Source organism: Diadema antillarum, unplaced genomic scaffold, assembly GCF_040938485.1.
Source record: "Diadema antillarum isolate AM-2024a unplaced genomic scaffold, OU_Dant_1.0 seq00000637_RagTag, whole genome shotgun sequence".
In the NCBI taxonomy this organism is placed as follows: Eukaryota; Metazoa; Echinodermata; class Echinoidea; order Diadematoida; family Diadematidae; genus Diadema; species Diadema antillarum.
In genome coordinates, this window is record NW_027271554.1 from 390,001 (window position 1) to 410,264 (window position 20,264).

The 20,264-nt window shown below is 41.7% G+C and overlaps 1 protein-coding gene across 1 annotated transcript in view; it reads right to left on the reverse strand.

Annotated features, from left to right (window-relative positions):
• The window catches only part of LOC139736337 (oxidation resistance protein 1-like), a 111,761-nt gene that overhangs the window by 28,001 nt on the left and 63,496 nt on the right, over positions 1-20,264 (reverse strand). The window contains exons 5-8 of the mRNA XM_071647093.1: positions 16,269-16,376; positions 15,217-15,501; positions 6,692-6,873; positions 2,464-3,830 (exon numbers count right to left, since the gene is read on the reverse strand). Of these exons, the coding sequence (XP_071503194.1) occupies positions 2,464-3,830; positions 6,692-6,873; positions 15,217-15,501; positions 16,269-16,376 (1,942 nt within the window). The remainder of the gene's footprint in view (positions 1-2,463; positions 3,831-6,691; positions 6,874-15,216; positions 15,502-16,268; positions 16,377-20,264) is intronic.

Consider the following 20,264-nt stretch of genomic DNA (forward strand, 5'->3'; position numbering starts at 1 on the left):
TGAAATAGATATTTTGCGCTGCTCCAGCCAGCAGCATGATTTTTCATGGACAAAACACTCAATCAAGAGAGAGAAAAAAGTATCTGAACTACCTCTTCTAGATCACAGCTAAGAAAAAATTAAAAGTCACTGTTTCACTTTTTTTTTCACAATATATAGAGTAAAATTTCACCACTCTGTGGCCAACATCTTTTCCTGGACAAACCACTCAATGAAAAAGAGGGAAAAAATGTCTAAACTACCTCTTCTAGATCACTGCTAATATAAAATCAAAAGTGACTGCTTCACTTGTTTTCTGCTTTGACAATGTAGACAGTACAATACAGGTGTTCTGTTGTAAACGTGGTGCGCTTAGTCTTTATTCAAGGCAGTGAAGGGAATATCCAAAGGGTTATGATGTCCACAGCTGTCACGCGGTGCGCTTAGTCTTTATCTAGAACAATGTACCGTTATCATATCAAAAGTTCCTAATAAAAGGGATTATCTATACTGTTTTTATACTACCCTCTCAACAAATACATCAGTTTCAAACAAAAATCACTCTGTTCATTTACAACATTATTAATTATAATGTATTGTAGTGTACCGGTACATTGTTTTTGCATAATCTTTCATTGTTGGATGGAAATAAAGTGACATTGGCGTGGTATTAGCATTTTTACCGTAGCGTTTTCACCGGAAAATGATAAATAATTGAAAAATATGCTAAAATTCACGAGGAATGGCTTTTTTACTGTTGTTGTTCTTAGATAAAGGGATATACACTGTATTATAAGCTTTGGATATTCCCTTCGCCGTCTTGAATATTAGACTAAGCGCTGTGGACATCATAACCCTTGGATATTCCCTTCGCTGCTTTGAATAAAGACTAAGCGCACCGCGTTTACAACAGAACACCTGTGAACATACAGAAGACAGTGCTCTTCTTTGTATAGTGGTTGGTCTCGATTCAGAAGTACAGGGATATAACAACGAGACCAAATTGGTTTAAAATTAATTTATTATGACTAAGCTACTCATTTGGAAATGCTATCATAGCTTGATAAGCATATCTATGCCCGACAAACAAAATGACACCAAAAAGGTATTGCCACCTCAGATGGTACCAATATCTGGCCTGGCCCATGGACTATAGTCTTTGAAATTCTGCGCAGGCTCAAGTGATGATCAAAATGTATACTGTAAAAGTGGAAATTTTCGTGGTGTTGAAATTTTCATGCATTTTGTGCAATCAGAAACTAGCGCGAAAATAAAAGCACAAGAATATTTTTGCATGCCATATGTTCCAGTGGTTGATGTCTTGATTCCGCGGAATTAAAAACACACGAAACTCTTCTCACCCGGCCAAGCGCGAAAAATTAGTCGCGCGAAAATATCCACTTTTACAGTATACTAGTAGTTATCCCTTTAACCCGTTAGAGACTAGTCCCCAGTATAGTCAGGTAGGTGTCCATGGGAAATGTGTGTTATAGCAAAATCTGCTCGTCCTCAACAGGTTAAAGTTGCTTTCTATCCACTTAGTCCGGTAAATTCTGGCCTTTCTTCATTATTCATTGAAATTTCCTCCTGTAAATTAAGCACTGAACTTGTTTTAATTTCCGTGTCCTCTATGAATAAATGTGGAATTACATCTTGGTCAAATGCACTTTACAGGAGAATGTTGTGTAGTGAAGGCTGTAAAATAATAGTAACCTACAATATGCCATTATTTTTGTACCATCAGTTGGAATCAGGCACTGTAGTCAATTCAGTACTTTAAAGTTTGGGAAAAGCACAAACTTGACTTGGTGTTTCACATATGTGACAAACTTATTTAATTCATGTCTGATCTTACTTTTCACAAGAGACCAAGTAAAAATACAGAAGGAACCAGCCTTGGAACTCGAACCTGTCACATTTTGTTCACTATTAAAAGCAACTGCACTACCAGCAGAGCTGAAGTCATATCATGGCAGTAACCATTGAACTTGTACACGTCTCCGCCTGTTTTTCATGCTAGACCTGGTCTGAATAGATTAATTCACCAGTCTCCCCGAAGACAAGCAAAGGTGCTGTACATGAGGAAGGATTTTTTTTCTCTTTCCAATGGATGTGCAATTATAATATTCAATATCTTAAAATTATAATCTACTATTCTTAGTCTCACAAGAAGACTATGGAATCAGTCTAACAGCTACCTACGCACTGTACGCCTTGCAGACAAAAGGAGCCAAAAAATAACAAAATGAAGAAAAAAGAAGCGAGGTATCTCTGTTCAATGCAAATGTCAAAACAAACTTTTTCTGACTTGGAAATTTGTGAGAAGAGAGTATATTTAGTACTCCTCCAAAGCAGAGGTACATGTAGCATGTATGTGTGGATTTTGAAAACTAATTAATGGCATTAAACATACAACACGCTTGAGTTCACGCTTCAACAAAAATTGTATACCTTTCTCTCAGAACAGATTTCTGTTCCACCCACCTCTGAAGTTGGTCTTATTGTATTCCATCTCCCTGGCGGGTGGCTGGTTGACAGGAGCCCCCGCAGGCTTCGACGCAGAGCCGCCATCAGCCGAGTCCTCAGCGGATGAAGCGTTGTCGTTAACCTCCCCGTTTGGCTTCGCGTCAGCGGCTTCCTCCTTCGGCGCCTCAGACCCAGGGTCCTCCAGGAGTTTGTCCTCTCCGGAGAGCTGCCTCATCACCTGCCCTTCCTCCTGGATCTCCCTCAAGGTCTCCTCGGAGCCCTCCTGAGTGTGGATGGATTCCTTGAGGTCGGGCACGAGGGAGCACTTCCGGCAGTCGCTGACAAAGAGCCCCGAGGAGAAATCAACAAAGTTCTGCTTGTCGGACGGCTTTGCCTGATCCTCTGAGCTGGCGGGTGTGTCGCCAGTGCTGCATTGTCCAGGACAGCCCTCTGCATTGTTCGTCCTATCATTGGCTTCCAGCACTTCACTGTCACTGTTTTCACCGGTTCTTGCATGTGAGTTGTTCTCCTCCTTACCTTCATGTGCAGGAGCTGCCGAGTCCAATTCAGAAGAACCTGTCGTTTCCTTCTCCTGGCACGCATCTTCCATTTGCTCATCGCTGCTATTGAGGAGCATCTCAATTTCCTGCAGTCGTTCATCCATCTCCCTGTCTACTGGCTCCAGGGATTTTTCTGAGTCATCAGACCCCACCCTCTTCAGAGTCCTTCCATCCACAGCATCTTTCCCTTCCTCACCTTCACCCGTCTCCCCATCACCACCATCATCACCGGCACTCTCGCCGTTCCTCTTTGGTGCCTTCTTTGAGAGTTCGTTGGCGACAGTTTCGTCCGATACCCTCTTCGTTCCCTGCTCCCCCTCCGTTGGGGACTGCAGTCTCTCGTACCCCAGGGACGTGGGTGAAGGGGGTTGGTCCTCCTCCCCACTCTGCTCCTTTTGGGAGTCACTCTGGGACTCCTCTGCCGCTGTCCCCACATCTCCACCCTTTAAATTGTCCGTGGCAGCAACTTCTCCTGCATGGTCATTGTCAGAGTGTGACTGCGCAACATCTCTATCGTCAACATTTGGTTCACCTTTAGTATCATCAGTTCTTCCTCCATCCGTCCTGTCATCGCCCGTCGAGTTCGACAAGGACAGGGAGTTCAGAGTCTGAGTTGTGTCTTTGGAATGATTGTCTCTGTTGTCCTCGGCGGAGTCGTTGCTGTAACCCTTCAATCGTTTCCTGATGTCCTGAGCAAGAATGATGCCGTTCTTCCCTTCTGCGGATGAGTTGTTGGTCGGTTCCTCCTGGATGGAATCCTTGGCCCTCCGCTCCCCTTTCTCCGGGATGTACACAGGGCATGCTGGTTTCTCCTTCTCCTCCGTGCTATGATCGCAAAGCATGGAAGAATAGTAGAAGGGCAGGAAAGAAATATCATGGGCAATGAATTACATAAAAATTTTATCTAAATTTTGCAGTTGGATTATCAAGAACTTTCCACGAGGCATTTTATGCAACCAAAGATAGGCAATAACCTTGAAACATTTATGATAAATAATTTTTACCATCCGAGAGGGAAGAATATATATTACACTAGAGGTTACATTTATATTTCCAAAACATCATGTGCGTTCCGCTGATGTCTTCAATATCCAGCACAAAAAAGAAAAACATGTCCTTCATATACTGTAAAACGAGAAATTTTCGCGTGCATTTTAATTTCGCGAATTTCGCGAGCGCCAAAATTCGCAAAATTAAAATGCACGCGAAAGTTTTTGTCTACACTACATGCATTGAACGCCAGTGGCAATTCGCGAAAATTTCATGCCGCGAAAAAGGCTGTCAGCTCCAATTCGCGAAAATTTCATGCCGCGAAAAAGGCTGTCAGCTCCAATTCGCGAAAATTTCATGCCGCGAATATATCATGTTTTACAGTAACTGAACATGGAAGCCATTTTGCCAGGGCATTACCAGAAGTAACTTTCAAACAAATGCATTCACATTCCTCTGCCTAGAGTTCTGCAAGATGAAATAACAAATGCACGTCTATCAAGAGTTTGTTTTCTTCCCGACCTCTCATGTGACTTCTATAAAGAACAAAAAGCCCCAAACACCACAGAACATGGCTATTTTAGCCAAAAATATGAACACCAACAATGCTAACCAATTGAATATATTATGTTAAACATGTGTACCTTCTATCCAAATTCCAGTGTCAAACAACTTTGTGTAGGCTACACTTTTCTATTTTTTAAAGGAGTGTTGTTTTGCAGTTTTTTAACATTTGACACCAGAAAAGGGGACATTTTATTGTCAATAATTATTGGGAGCAGCTATAAAATAATGTTGACAATCTGGTCTGACAAATGTTGTGATTGGTTATTAAAAATAAAGTAGGACAGATATCATAAATCACTGAAGAAAAAAATGAGTGAACAGAAATGAAAAACAAAACAAACACCAACTTCGAGGAAACTGATATTCAACGACTTTATCATGGTTTTTTCTGATGACAAGTCTCCACAAACATGCACATGCTTGCAGATAACGATAACTATGGGAAAATCCAAACTGGGAAATCCCCCTTAAGGATTCCTGTGGCCAAATGTGACCGCCCAGCTCAAAACCACCAAAAGTAGGTCAAAATGAATCACCACTTTTCTACATAGTTAAAACGACTACGTTCTAAGCTTTACTATGTAACTTATTAAAGTTGGACCATCTTAACCCATTCAAAAAGTGATTGTAATACATAAGAGAGCGTTAGGATGTGCAGCTTTTACAGAAATGGAGAAAAGAGGATTTAAAGATTATGGTCACTCAGGTGTGCTCTGCAGGAAGTAGCAAATGAAAATACATTCTATTTCCCAGTAAAAGCAGTGCCTGTCAGAAAAATATGGTCCTACAAGATGTGATTATGTCTCAACTTTTATTTTGTTTTAATTAGCAGCCAAATTTTGACAGTATGTAGAGAAAAGATTATCGTCGCTAGATGACAAGATCTTGTATCTCATATTTTGGCGAAATTTGGATTAATGGTCAGATAATCAGTTAAGTGACATCCTGTCCAAATCCTAGCTATCTTACCCCCCCAAATGAAGCCACCATGGCATGTCAGAGGAAAGTCTATCCCATTTGATATTAGTGCATTGGCTGCCATGTTTTGTTTTTGTTTTTTTGCTCAGTTGACAGTTGACATTTTGTAGATATGAGGTCTTGTCACCCCGGCAATGTTATACTCTTTCAATTCTACCTGTGGCACAAATATGGTCCAGGAAAACTGCTAATATCTCAATTTTGATTTCGTTTCAATGAGCAGCCAAATTCTGACAGCACATAGAGAAATGATTACTCTTCCAGGTAAGACAAATTAAAAAACAAACAAACAAACAAACAAACAAACAAACCTGAGTTGGTCAACCCAAATGACAGCATCGTATATATATATATATATATATATATATATCAATGATTAAATGTACAGTGGTACACAGATGAATTTAATACGAATATATTCTATTGGTACATTGATGTTGCGCTTGTTTCATTCCAGTGTTCCACATCCTACAAGCTTGGCTTTTAGTGGAACACTCTTTTCCATCATTATGATTACTTACTTCTTCTTCTTTCCCTTTTTTTTTTTTTTGGTTATGATATCATTCGTGCATATATCATATCGTCGCTGGGGCGACTAGACCTCGTATCTATAAAATGTCAAATGTTCAGGAGAGCCAAAAAACATGGCGGCCAATTAAAGCACTGTGGCGAATGGGACAGCCTTTCCTTTGACATGCCGTGGTGGCTTCATTTTTGGAGTAAGACAGTTGGGATTTGGACAGGACATCACTTAACCCATTATTTGACCATAAATCCAAAAAAGTCATTTTCACCAAAATTGCAGATACAAGGTCTTGTCACCCCAGTGACGATATATTGTGTTCAATGAACTATCCTTTTCAGCTGGATGAAAGTCATATTGACACATGTACTGCTTTGAATCATGTTTCTTATGGAAATAAATAAACTACTGAATTGAATTGAATTGAATTGAATTGAATTGAATTGAATTGAATTGAATTGAATTGAATTGAATTGAACTGAATTGAATTGAATTGAATTGAATTGAATTGAATTGAATTGAATTGAATTGAATTGAATTGAATTGAATTGTTTGGTCTATTAGAGAGATCATAATCTGTGACATTTTGTGGGTTCTGAGCTGGGTGGTCACATTACGAGATCCTCACCTTGTCTGAGTTTTGAGGCTCATAGCACTAATGTCGTGGTACATCGAGGCACCAAGGACCATGTCCATGTTAGTCATGACGCCATACGGCCCCGCACCCCGCTCCTTGACCAGGGGGTCGCTGACGTTGGGATCGAACATGATCGCATTGGGCGTGACTAGCATGGTGCCACTGACAACACCCTGTAGGGTTGGGGTGGGGGTGGGGGAGGAGGTGGAGGGAGGGTGAGAGACCAGAGGAGGAAAAGATATTGATCAGAGATTGCAAACAAATGTTTAAAGAGCGTACATCTAACTTATGCTGACAACAACAAATACATTGTATTATATATATAATATAAATAATGAAAATACTCATTATTTGTGGCAGAACGCGTCGTTTTGTTTGTTTGTTTGTTTATTTCCATCTGAGAAGATGGCTGGATAGCCCATATTCAGCTACGTTAATCTGGTCTTCCATGGGGTCCAGTTGGATGTGAGGTGGGACCACTTCACCGGGTTAAACATCCTGCTCTTTGCGATGAATGAATGAAGCGGGATCTTTTACGTGCATGATTTGTTACTCTCTCATACACGGGACCTCCATTTTATGTCCTATCCGAGGGACAGTGTTTTGCCTCTTGCTAGAGGGGACGGTATGCTTACACACAACATTGCTCAGTCCAGACTCGTGTTTGAATCCGGGCTGCGTGATCGTGAGGCAGATGTGCTACTGACTGAGCCAACTCACCGCCCTTTTTAAATATGACTGAATATTCTTTGTTAAACTGTTACTGGTTGCCACAAAAGGAACACCTGCAGATGGCTTCTTTCCTGGAAAAAAAATCACAATGAGGAACTTAAATTAATCTCACCAGTCATAAAAAAGAATCAACACACTAGTAATGCCATCGCGAGGTCTTCACTTCACCAAAAAAAAAGAAAGAATATAAATCTTAACTTCATGAGCAAGCATGCCATAGATTCACAAAATAGGCCTACATGCAAACTTTAGAGCCAGAGACTTACATCTTGGCAGCCACAACCACACCCTCTAATGTGTCTAATGTGGATCAATTTGTTTTTCCAGGAAATGAACACAAATCCGTGCTCTGTGGAAAGTGGAAGGCCTTCAGACATCGAATGTGGTTAACCTTCATACCAATGTCAAACATGCCAAATACATGTATACATGCCTTGTATCTTTGCAGTATAGATTTTTTCAGGCCTTGCACAATTCCTGGGAAGTCCAAGGCTCTCAGATTACAAAGTTTACAAATCACAAAAAATGGATTCGATTTGATTCCACAAGTCTTCTGTGTACAGACTTATAGTGAAACCAAAGACGGCATCATAGTCATATTAAAGGAAGAGATCATATGTCAGTCCTAGTGTTTATACCTTGAGAAACATGACACACACTGATACCTGGTATTCTGAAATCACTGTGAGGAAATAATTTTAAGCCCTTTTCTCACTTGGTTTTCTTAAGGGCTTTTTACACTTGTAAATTTTTGCTTAGTCCTGTACCAACAGTGGGGCTAATGGGGGGCCTTAGCCCCACCGTTGGTACGGGGACTAGCCTTAGCTCACTTTCTGTTTACACTTGTTTATGCCAAAGTGGGCTAGCCCCACCGATAATCCCGTACTATCTGGCCCTGCAAAATAGCAGGGTTAGCACCGCAATTGCGGTGCCAAGCAAGTGAGTGTAAACAGAACGAAAAAATAATCCGGGGCTAAGCGACGGAGACGAAGTCCGACCCCCACTGACCAATCAGAAATGAGGTAATCAAGTGCTGCCTGTGCGTGCGTATACGTGTACAGTGCACAGCGTAATCATGAATATGGTTTGGAAAGTACCGGACTAAGAAATACGAGTGTAAAAAGGTCAATTTTCTCCTTAGCCCCGGACAAGAGCTTAGTACGGGACTAATTGGCGAGTGTAAAAAGCTGAAAAAATTGGTACGGGACTAACGATAGTCCTGGGTCAGAGAAAGTACGGGGTTAAGAAACACAAGTATAAAAAGGGCTTAAGCACTGTACTATCTTTAACCCTAATCAGGCTGGGCTTTTTTGGCTATGCTATATCTGGGGGGGGGGGGGATTCCGCCCCCCCTTCAGATCTCGCCTATGGAACGCGCGATCACGCCGAAAATCGGCACACGCGACGCCCGCGATGTATTCTATCAAAATGTATGGTTGCTTTCTCCAAAAATTTTTTCTTATATTTTATATTAATTAATTATTGTAATTTATGCATAAAATCAGTTTGGGGCTCTAAATCACTTATTAATGCTCCAATTAAGCTATGTTTTTTGGCCAAAATTTGTCACAGACATTTTTTTAAGCATTATTATGCTAAAATAAATTAATTTCGGCCATTCTAAGTGAACATATGAATTTTTATGTAAATTAATTGAAAAAACACAATTTGCATTGGATTTGTACACAAAATCACGTTTTGGAGCAATTTTGGGGTTGACAAATTTTTTTCGAATGGGCGTCGCGTCAAAACGGTACGCGCAGGCGCAACAATTTTGGTCTCAAAAGTTGCGCGATACTTGAAAGAAACAAGAGACCCGCGGGTCTAGCGCTCACCTGAGTATCGCAAGTTCACCTTTCACGCAGTCACTAATCTAAATTATTCACAGCTCTACCAAAATTTGACCAGGCATTCTCAAGTAGAAGATGAAAATGTACAATAAGGGCCCAATTTTTTTAAGATTCCTTAATTTGGGGGGATTGGGGCCCCCTGGGGCCCTCTGGGTGGGGCATGGTGCCCATTTTGATAAATTGAGATCCTGACCCCCTAGGGATGCTACCTGCCAAGTTTGACAAAAATCCATCATGAGGTTTTCAGGAAGAAGATGAAAATGTACAATTCAGGCCCCCATTTGGACCCTTCCAACCACCACCCCCCCCCCCCCTACCCAAGAGGGGCACCCCTGGATCTCCTATGAACAAACTTGAAACTACAGTCACTAATGTACTCACTCATAGTATTATCTCAGCTCTATATATAACTTCTGATTCTAGAGAAGATTTATAAAGATTCCTTCATTTGGGGGATTTGGGACCCCTGGGGGCCCCCTGGGTGGGGCATGGTGCCCATTTTAACAAATTGAGATCCTAACCCCCTAGGGATGCTACCTGCCAAGTTTGGTGAAAATAGGTCATGGGGTTCTCAAGAAGAAGATAAAAATGTACAATTTAGGCCCCATTAGGACCCCTCCTCACCCCCTCCCCTGGGTCCCAAGGGGGGCACCCCTAATTCTGCCATGAACAAACTTGAAACTACAGTCATCAATGTACTAACTCATAGTATTAACTTAGCTCTATCACTTCTGGTTCTAGAGAAGAAGATTTTTGCAGATATTCCTTAATTTTGGGGGGTTTGGGCCCCCTGGGGGCCCCCTGGGTGGGGCATGGTGCCCATTTTCACAAATTGATTTCCTAACCCCCTAGGGATGCTACCTACCAAGTTTGGTGAAAATGGGTCATGGGGTTCTCAAGAAGACAATGAAAATGTACAATTTAGGCCCCATTAGAACCCTTCCCCACCCCCCTCCCCTGGGTCCCAAGGGGGGCACCCCTGATTCTGCCATGAACAAACTTGAAACTACAGTCATCAATGTACTAACTCATAGTATTAACTTAGCTCTATCACTTCTGGTTCTAGAAAAGAAGATTTTTACAGATTCCTTAATTTTGGGGGGTTTGGGCCCCCCTGGGGGCCCCCTGGGTGGGGCATGGTACCCATTTTAACAAATTGAGTTCCTAACCCCCTAGGGATGCTACCTGCCAAGTTTGATGAAAATCGGTCTTGGGGTTTTCAAGAAGAAGATGAAAATGTAAAAAGTTTACGCACGACGCACGACGCACGACGGACGACGGACGACGGACGACGGACAACGGACGACGCACGACGCACGACGCACGACGGACGCCGGACGAAGGGCGATCGCAATAGCTCACTTGAGCCTTTGGCTCAGGTGAGCTAAAAAGTCATGAAACATCGCGGCGGGAGCTTATCGCGTTGCGAAGATATTGCGCGAAACGTCGAGGGGGGGGCGGATTCCGCCCCCCCCCCCCCCAGCCTGATTAGGGTTAACCCTGTACTATTCTTAAAGACCTAATAAAATGCTTGCAAAATGTTTTAATATGCAAAAGAAATGTAAAATATATGTCATGATTATCAATGTAAATATGTTGTCAGTGTCGTTCTGGTTTTTATCGCTTCTAGAAACTCCCCCAAATATCACATTTTTGGAGGACCCCGTTGCAGCTTTTGCGAAAAAGATAGTCACGTGACCAACACCCCTGAACCGATTGATGACGTATAAGCACGGAGTTGTGCTCAGTTAGCAGACGCCGCTCAGCACAAGCACTCAGATTACTAGCTTGGTACACGCGCGTACACGATAGCTAGCCCGGCCAGGCCCGGGCCCCGCGGGATGTGCGCTCCCGGTCGACCCACTGACTGTCGACATGTACGCATTACCACGTACATTATCACTAAGTTAGCTTGCACAGATACCTGGTACCTCGAGCATAATGTCTTCCCCTATATGGGTAAACTTCGACATTGATGATGATGATGAAGACTGCAGCTCTGACGATAGCGGAGAAGAAGAGGAGGCACATGAAGTTGAAGGGGAAGATGGGGAGGGAGAGGCAGCCGATGAATCAGAACGTTATCGTGGGGCTGCACCTTACCGATATGAACCAGCTGCATCTCCCCCGCTGCCAGTGCAAGAGCGTATTAACATGGCACCAAGCCCGAGAATAGACCTCACGGAAACGATCGCCTGGGAAATACAGAGTGGTATGTCTGGTATGCCCCCATATAGTTTAACGTTAGAAAGGATATACAACCTGTATTCTACATGATTGACATTGTAAGTTGTAACTGTGTGTCTAGTAAGTAGATTAGAAGAACAGACCCAGCTCGCTCACAAAGTGAGCGGCTACTCCGGCCGCAGCAAGCAAGCGGGAGCGTCCCGGCCGTGGCCTGGCCCGTCGGCCGGCGCTTACAAGTTAAACTACCAGTAGTAGTCTAGTAGTAGATCTAGTAGCAGTCTACTAGTAGTTATAGTAGTCTACTAGTAGTAGTAGTCTACTAGTACTACCGTACTACTAGAAGTAGTACTATTACCACTACGGCACTAGGTCTAGTAGACTAGTAAGTAGTAATAGCAGAATCTTTGGTAGTAGTACAGAGGCTACACTCTAACGCCTAACGGTTAGGGGGATATGTTGTTACAGGGTGGGTCGTGGCTCAAAAAAAAAAAAGAAAAAAGGCCTAACCAGTTTCCCATAGTCAGTTTCTGCAACATTTGTAATCAGTAATTTAGATGCGCCATTTTCTAAGAAAAACGATACCAAGAATTATCGTCAATTTTGGTCGAGTAGTTTTTGTTTTATGCTAAAAATCATACTGTGGAAGGAAGCCCAAACGCCGTGCTTATCTACCGATGAATGCCATGGTGGGGCTGGATTCACGAGTAGGTCTAGGCCTATAAAGCAGGCGAGTCGCCGTAGTATTAGTACAGACACGCAGTGGTGGTGGGGCTATCGTGAAATAGGCCCCACCGCAGTGCACGTGCACCGTTCCCTTGCGTTTATAGCAAGCAAGGGTAGGTCCTCCTAGGGTTTAGGGTTTGATAGGTAGGGTTGTATTTATGGTTAAATTGGCCGTTAAATTAGTCGAGGGCCATATTATGAAGTCATTTTCGCCGCATTCACGAGTATTCACTGTGGAAGGCAGCCCCACCACTGTGCTTACCTACCGAGATGAACGCCACACGGTGGGGCTGAAACAAGCGAGTCGCCGTAGTATTACTATTAGTACAGACACGCAGTGGTGGGGCCTATTTCACGAGTTTGCCGAAAATAATGGATATCCAAGCGTACCACAGTTGTAATCTGTATTATTGGCAGTACTAAATCCGATACAGTTCATTAAATATTCTTTTGTCTATAAAAGGCTTAGCCAATGGCAATAGTGCAGCGCAGCACCTGCTATGCGCTCGCTAGCTCGCTCCCCCGCCAGCGCTAGCCAGTGCAGCCGCGGGCCGGCTGTCGCTGCGCTGCGCTAGCATAGCCTTGCCAGCTCGCTGGCTACGGCTAGGCTGGTTGTGAACGACTCCGTTCTTAGACGTCATCACAATTTAGAAGTGATAGTGCGCCGCATGCGGCGAAAGTATAGCAAGTTTTCCAAAACCGAGGAAATTGCATCCATTATGTTAACAAATATAGAACAAAATTCAGAACAGTAAAAAACCCCGCACAACCATAGAATTACTTAGAATTTAACATTTAATATTATTACATCATTGAGAAAAAAATGCCTAAACCATTTTATTAGGTCTTTAAACTGGGCTATCCTCAGCCCCTTTTCTCACTTGCATACTATGTACCGTACTATCGAGGCAACCATGGCTAAGAAAAATCGCGCCTGTTCTCACTTGCTATTGTTAATCCCGGACTATTAGGGCTTCGAAAGAATCGGCTGAGCAAAAGAATGACAGTGACAAAAACAGAAGACGTGAATGTCACTGGCTACTATGGCAGTATTGTGTGTAAGGAGTCATGTAATAAAACCAGACATCGCAAAGTGCTTTTCAGCCATCAACCAATAATTCATTGTTTAATATCAATTCAATATATAACAAAAGTCTCCTACTTCCACTAGCAATGACCATTATACATCTGAGCTATTTTTATTAGGAATCAAACCGCATGACATCATCGCGATCACGTTAAAGAATTGAACATTAAGGCTGTCCTGTCTGGGATCGGTTGCAGTGCAACCTCTTTCCGTTGACTGCCGTAGATCTTTACTATTTCTATTATGTTCTCACTGGCATTCTTAGCATCGCAATTTCGAGCTTAGCACCGCAATTGCAGTGCTAACCCTACCAATTTGCAGTACTACTGTAGATAGTCCCGTACTATTGATGGGGCTAGCCCACTTTCCCCAAAACCAGTGAGAACAGAAGCGGTGCTAAGCTTAGCTTTGGAAATTGGTTTGGTTAAAGGGGTAGGGGTGGGGAGGGGGGGGGGGTCTTAATAGCCCCAGCAATCGCCAAGGCCAAGCAAAATTTTCGCCAGTGAGAAAAGGCCTTTCCTTTTTACATCTCCTTTGGTGGAGGAAGCAGTCAAATCCTCAAAATGACCATCGTCACAATGACAGATTTATTTACTCTTGTCAAATATTCACATTACATCATTTCTTTTTCAAAAGTTGACATGACTGTCAGCCCCATTTTGTTTTGGTTTTATCATAAACCACTTGTATGTATGTTAACATCACAGATCATATATCTTTACAAATCCTGGTATGGCTCATCTTCCAAGGCTGAAAGGTGATAGCTCACTTTCAAGAGAGAATTATCAATGGCAGTATTAAAAGAGTGAGGCAATAAAATAGCAATGATGATGTACTTGACGGAACATACTCTCACCAAATATCTCACAGTCAGATGAGGTGCACGTCTCAACTTGGACATTACAAAATTAAAAAGAAAAAACAACACTGAATATATTCTACAGTGTACATGTAAACCTCATCGGCAATACCTGTTGATGCCGGTATAAAGGAAGAATCTAAATTTAGTGTCGACTTCCAAGAAAGTTGTCGTGAAAAATCAGACTTTGTGAAAAATGCCTAGTTCTTTTATATCTGTCAACACAACATTGATACCGGCATCAAGAGACATTGCTGATATAAAGGTATATGTAAAATCTATATTTAGCTTAGACTTCCGAGAAAGTTGTCGGGGAAATAAACCAGACCTTGTGGGAAATGCCTTCTTATGTCTGTCTACATAATTTTGATCACGTAGCATCTAGATGAACTCCCTCTATATATGAAAAGTTTATACCTTCCCAAATTAACAAGAAAAAAATTGAAACCTGACAGCCATCTCCTCCTAAAGATTAAACAAACGATTGATAAAACGGGTACCATTGTTGTTGAAGACAATATGTCCCAAGGACAGTCAAGAGATTGATAGTTGTGTGCAAAATGCACAGGGAAAATTTTTCATGCATTTTCCTATTCAAGTGTTTTTGCTTCAGTTCTGATCATTTAACCTCGCTTTAAGACTTACAAGGAAATGACATATAATATCCTGTGCATCTAGAGTTTTATACTATTTGAGCAATGGTTTTGCCAACAGCTTTACATGCCTCCCTCCCTTGTGTGCCATTCAATATCAGTTAAATAAACAGCCTTGGAATACTGTGGAAACTTTTGTGAATCAATGTTTCATACTGGGAAATGTATGTCAGTGTGCAACTTGTAGCTTGTTTATGATTTTGCAAATGAGAGCATTTCTCCATGTACTCCTGTTTACAAAAATCTATTAAAATCTGGTCATATTCATAATTCATCAGCCTCCAGAAAGGCATGTCACACACCTAACAGGAACTATTTGTTTGTGTGTTTGTTTTGTGGAGAGACTATAGAGCTTCAAAAGACCAATTCCCTTCATTTTCGTCCTTTGCTGGAAGTGGAATGATCTGACTGGCCCCCGCCCTCACCTCTCCATCTGTAATGTACTTGACGTCCAGCTTGAGGTACTGCCTGCTGTCTTCGCTGTCCCACTCGGTCGACTTCTGCCGCACCGCCCGGCCCGGCCCCGGCACGCTGGCCGCCTTCTGCAGCGGCGGTCGCCCCCCGGTGGCGGTCCCGTCGCGGTGGTCGCGGGTAAACGACCGGCGCAGAGAGAAGGATCGGCCCGACCCAGAGCGACTCTTCTTTGATGAGGGCGGAGCCTGGCTGACCGTGGGCACATCCCTTGGCTTCATGGAGACTGTTGGCACATCCTGAGACAAAATGTCATTATGAACAAAGAAAAAAGAAAATGGTAGCAGCAAATGATACTGTAAAACGAGGAATGTTTGCGTGCATTCTAATTTCACGAATTTTGCAAGAGCCAAGATTTGCAAGAGCCAAAGATTTGCAAAATTAAAATGCGGGCTAAAGTTCTTGTTTACACTATATGCATTTAATGTTAAAGGCAACTTGCGAAAATTCCCTGCCACGAAAAAGGCCGTTGGCTCCAATTCGCGAAAATATCATGTTTAACAGTACATTATGGATGCATCACTGTTCTTAACAGCATCGTGACTGCCATCAATGGCAAAATTTTTAACAATTTAAATATCCGACATGGCATCCACCGCAATCACGGCACGTCACACTTGCCCATCACATCCTACTACATTGTCTCACGTCCATTCTGTTTTGTCCCCATTACCTGAACCGTGATATACGTGGCCGCTGGGAACATGGCGTAAACATGGCATTGGTAACTCTGTTTTTTGTGACATAACGTGTTGTTCAAGAAATGCCATCTATAGAAAAGAGCACACAGAACTCAACAAAACATAGAAAAGTTCATATAAAACCTCTTCATGGATTGTTCAAATTTTAATTTCTCCAACTCTCAGAGTATTTTCACTAATATTTTTCTGCAGGCACCAACAAGTGTAGTTCATAGGTACGTTTGGAGAAACTTTCTATGATGTATTTAATGGTGTCCACTCGGCACCTCTTGGCAGCGAAAAAATGATGCGGTGCACATGCTTACCAGTTTCTTTGGTGGTTCCGGAACTAGAGAGGGAGCTGTGGTTGACGTAGGTGATGCCTGAACAGGACTGAGGGGGACTTCAGCATCTGGGTCTGGTACGTACAGCACCTGCAAATATATTTAGGTGGAATCGCAAGATAGTGGGGAGGGAAGGAAGAAATGCAATTCGATGAAGTAATGTTATAACTCTGTATCACAAATGAAAGAAATAAGGATCAGATATTTCATTTCAACAGCTGTTGGATCATACATGTACACTTGAAAATAACCTGAAACTTTACTCGACATTTCATGAAATCTCTCCTGATTCAATTCACTCATACCACAAGAGCTCATGATCAAAGTTTAGTTGACAAGCTCTTTGATTGAACTTTGACATATTGTTGGAGAAAAGGCCAAGTACAGTCGACCACGACCACCACCACCACCAAAAAAAAAAAAAAAAACGCCCTCTTCTCCTTCGGCTGTAAAGTTACTACTCTGGGTGTGAACAAATACAGTGTTTTGCGCACTGCATGCATTTAAGAGCCTGGCATATGAACAAATATTGACTCTAAAAGCAAGTTATTGCACGATTCATTTAACTCTCTCTGCCCCAATGTATTCCTTCATATAAAAGAATGACAGAATAAATTCTCCCCAAAATCAATCTCCCTGCTAAGTTTGATGACCCCCCTCTGTTTCAAATAACAGTGCCATAAACCCACGTGAATGCCAAGGGTGCTGCCACTGGTTGATAGGGAGATCGAGTGATCCTTTGATCATTGATTATGAGTTCGACGACATCCGTATTAACTGGTGAGCAAGCCACTGACTGGATGCATATTTTAAATAGTAGACTGCCAAGTTCAGAGTGTGCAATGTACAGTCGTAGAGCGAGTTTATGGTAATCCTTGAAGCAACGCTTATAACCATTTTCTACTGTACACGCCATTTAATTTTAAGCATGATAACTACATTTTCAATGCCTTTATTTAGCATCGCTTATAGATAAGTCAAACGGGATATGGTATATAAATCAAATATCGCCTGCTTCTTATCGGGTCATGGTTAAAACTATTTGCCCTCAGTTACCTGTACCCCTCAACTTCATCTCAGTCTCTCCGGGCAAAGCACTACTGAGAAATCACCTCTGGGAAAATAGTTTTAGCCATGCCCCTTGAAGCAGTCGATAAAAATTGACCCTGCATCACAAAACCGACAAAAGTCGCCAAACATGGATTTTTAGTTCAGGGCAGATTCTTAAAGAGCAGACTCTAAGCTTTAAAATGATGTATAGCTCAATTCAAATGGACTAGCCTAACCTATCTAAATACTAAAGAGAAAGCACACCTCTGGAAAAGTGTGAACTGAGAAAAGAGGCTCTGAAGTACAGGGTTTATTCAAGCGCTTAATCTTTACCCAGCCATGCTAGCTGTGCAATAAAAGGGACAAAACACAAGATGTAGCCCACCGGAGGAAATACAATGAAAGGATTACCAGATTATGTTGAAATTGAGCATGTTCTATTAACACTTTCTGTCCATGTTTAATGCCAAGTTTCAAAGCAGTAGAAATATCCTTTCAAAAGTTATTAGACTTGAAAGTGAAGAGTGTGTATAAAAGGATTTCAAGAATGAAAAGGGGACTTTAAGATATACCTGATCATTCTATTTCTCCCCCGAAAAAGGGTTGAAGAAAAACTGCTGAAAACACAATTTCCCATTCATGCTATGATCCCAAACTAAAGAATAGTGTAGAAGAAAGATAGCTCTTTCCGAAAGTACAAGTATGTATGAAAAATTCATTATTGACTAAACTGACCCATTTCACCATTTTTGTAGTCTTCACGTAAAATCAAGGGCTGCGACTTTTTGTTCGTTTTGTGATGCATGGTCACATATAATATAATGCATCAACAGGATGTTAGGCTGGTATTGAAAGGGTCAAATGGACAACTGCCTGTGGAAGGTGACATGCTTTCACACATTAATTCCTCAGGTCATTTTGCTGTGCAGGAAGCTGAAAGATAAGGCAGCATTGCTTTAAGTTGTTTTAAAAATCTAGCCCTTCTCCTCCCCCCCCCCCCAAAAAAAAAGCACATACACTGTACATGTACATGCACACTCAAGTTCCAACAAAACAGGAAAGCAGAAGACCAAAAAAACCCAAACAAACATACAAACAAACAAACAAACAAAAACCCGATGACCATTTCCAAGAACTTCCTGCAAGTTTGTTTTGTTTCAAGGTCTTTTTTTTTTCTAAGCTCCATGAAGTCTACCCTGTCCTAGAGGCATACAGAATGGATTTTTCATGATTATGGGGGATGATACGTTCTGACCAACTCCAAACCCATCTCTTTACAGTCTGAATCTTGATACCATGGTAGGCATATATTGGAGTACTGTAAAACCAAAATGTTTGCATGCATTATGATTTTGCAAATTTTGCAAGAGTCAAGATTCGCGAAATTATATGCATGCAAAAGTTCTTTTCTACACTATATGCATTGAATGCCAGAATGGCAATCTGAAAAAAATTTATGCTGCAAAAAAAAGCTGCTCGGCTCCAATTTGCAAAGATTTCATGCCGCAAACATTTCTTACTTTACAGTATTTTGACAATTGTCCAATTCCAAAAAGGTTCATGTCATAGTTCTGAGTAAACAACAAAAACAAAACCCCAGGATTAAATGGATTAAATGTTTATTTGATGAAAATTGGTTTTGAAATGGCCAAGATATCCAAAACAGAGTGATCCTAATAAAGTGTGGGACCCACCTTTTATTACGATCGTTTTGTTTTACTTTGTTTTTGGATGTTTCAGCTATTCCAAACCCGATTTTTATCAAATGAACTTTGAATTCCTCTTAAAATGGTATGCTCTGTACTATTTCATATTGTTTTCTTGGTATCTCGCAAAAAAAGTTAAAGCCCAATTTTCATCTCCACCAATACTGTACCATCCCTTTAACTCTTTATATGCCATGGTGTAAACCCCCTGTGTGCCACATTATTCTAAGACAGTAACGTAGACATGCTTTGAGGAAACATTCTGCTTTTCAAATCTACGTAAATTCAGTAGATTTCAATTACCCTGGTCATGTAATGAGCAAAGGCGTAGAGAAAATGACAAGCTTTCCTTTGGTGTAAATTGTATGACAAATCAATAATCGTTCTTCTTTTAAATGACCAGTAGCTATATTATTGTGAGGGCATGACTTTTGCACATAAAAAAAACAGTGCCTGAAACTTAGACTTTACTTGCAAATCCAGTTGGGAGCACCAATTGATAGCCAATCATCACATAAAATGCAAGCTACATGTGACAGGAATTGAATCTTGAGAAACGCTTTCATTGTACTGCGGCATTTGGCGATTATCGATCGGTTTGGGCGGGTTTATGGTTTTGAGCAGAATATGCGAAGTTGGCATGCCGTCGACCGAGTCGGACGTGCGAACGTGGCACATAAAGAGTTAAAGTCCAATGGATTCTAAGTGATTTTTATCCTGTACTAGTAGTAAACCTATCAGGCTGCCTTATTTTCCAAACTTTGACAGCTTTAACCACTATTATGCCAGTGAAAGATGATTTGTGGGTAACAACAAATTTGGGCATCTCTAAAAATGTTTTAAAGTTTAACTGCTCATAACATCAATAGACGAGGTTCCAGTGATGTCATCAAGCCATGGCTCAACTTCCTGAGGGGCAAAAAAAATGTGTATGGGGGGGGGGGGGGGGGGGGGCAAGCCCGTATTGACCATACATCTCACGCACGTCCCATCATTGCGTGCGATTTTATCAGGCCAGCCAAGCAAGTGGGTACCGTATATTAGATGTGGTATGCATACTACGCGCTAGAGCTATACACTTAATACTACTCAGAATACACATCAAAAGATTTGTTTTTGCCCCTCACGCAATGTGGTTTTTTATGTTACAGAACCTTGAAGTTGTCTATTGGTACATATGAGATCTGAAACAGGTAGAGTACAATACAGAACAGGAACACAT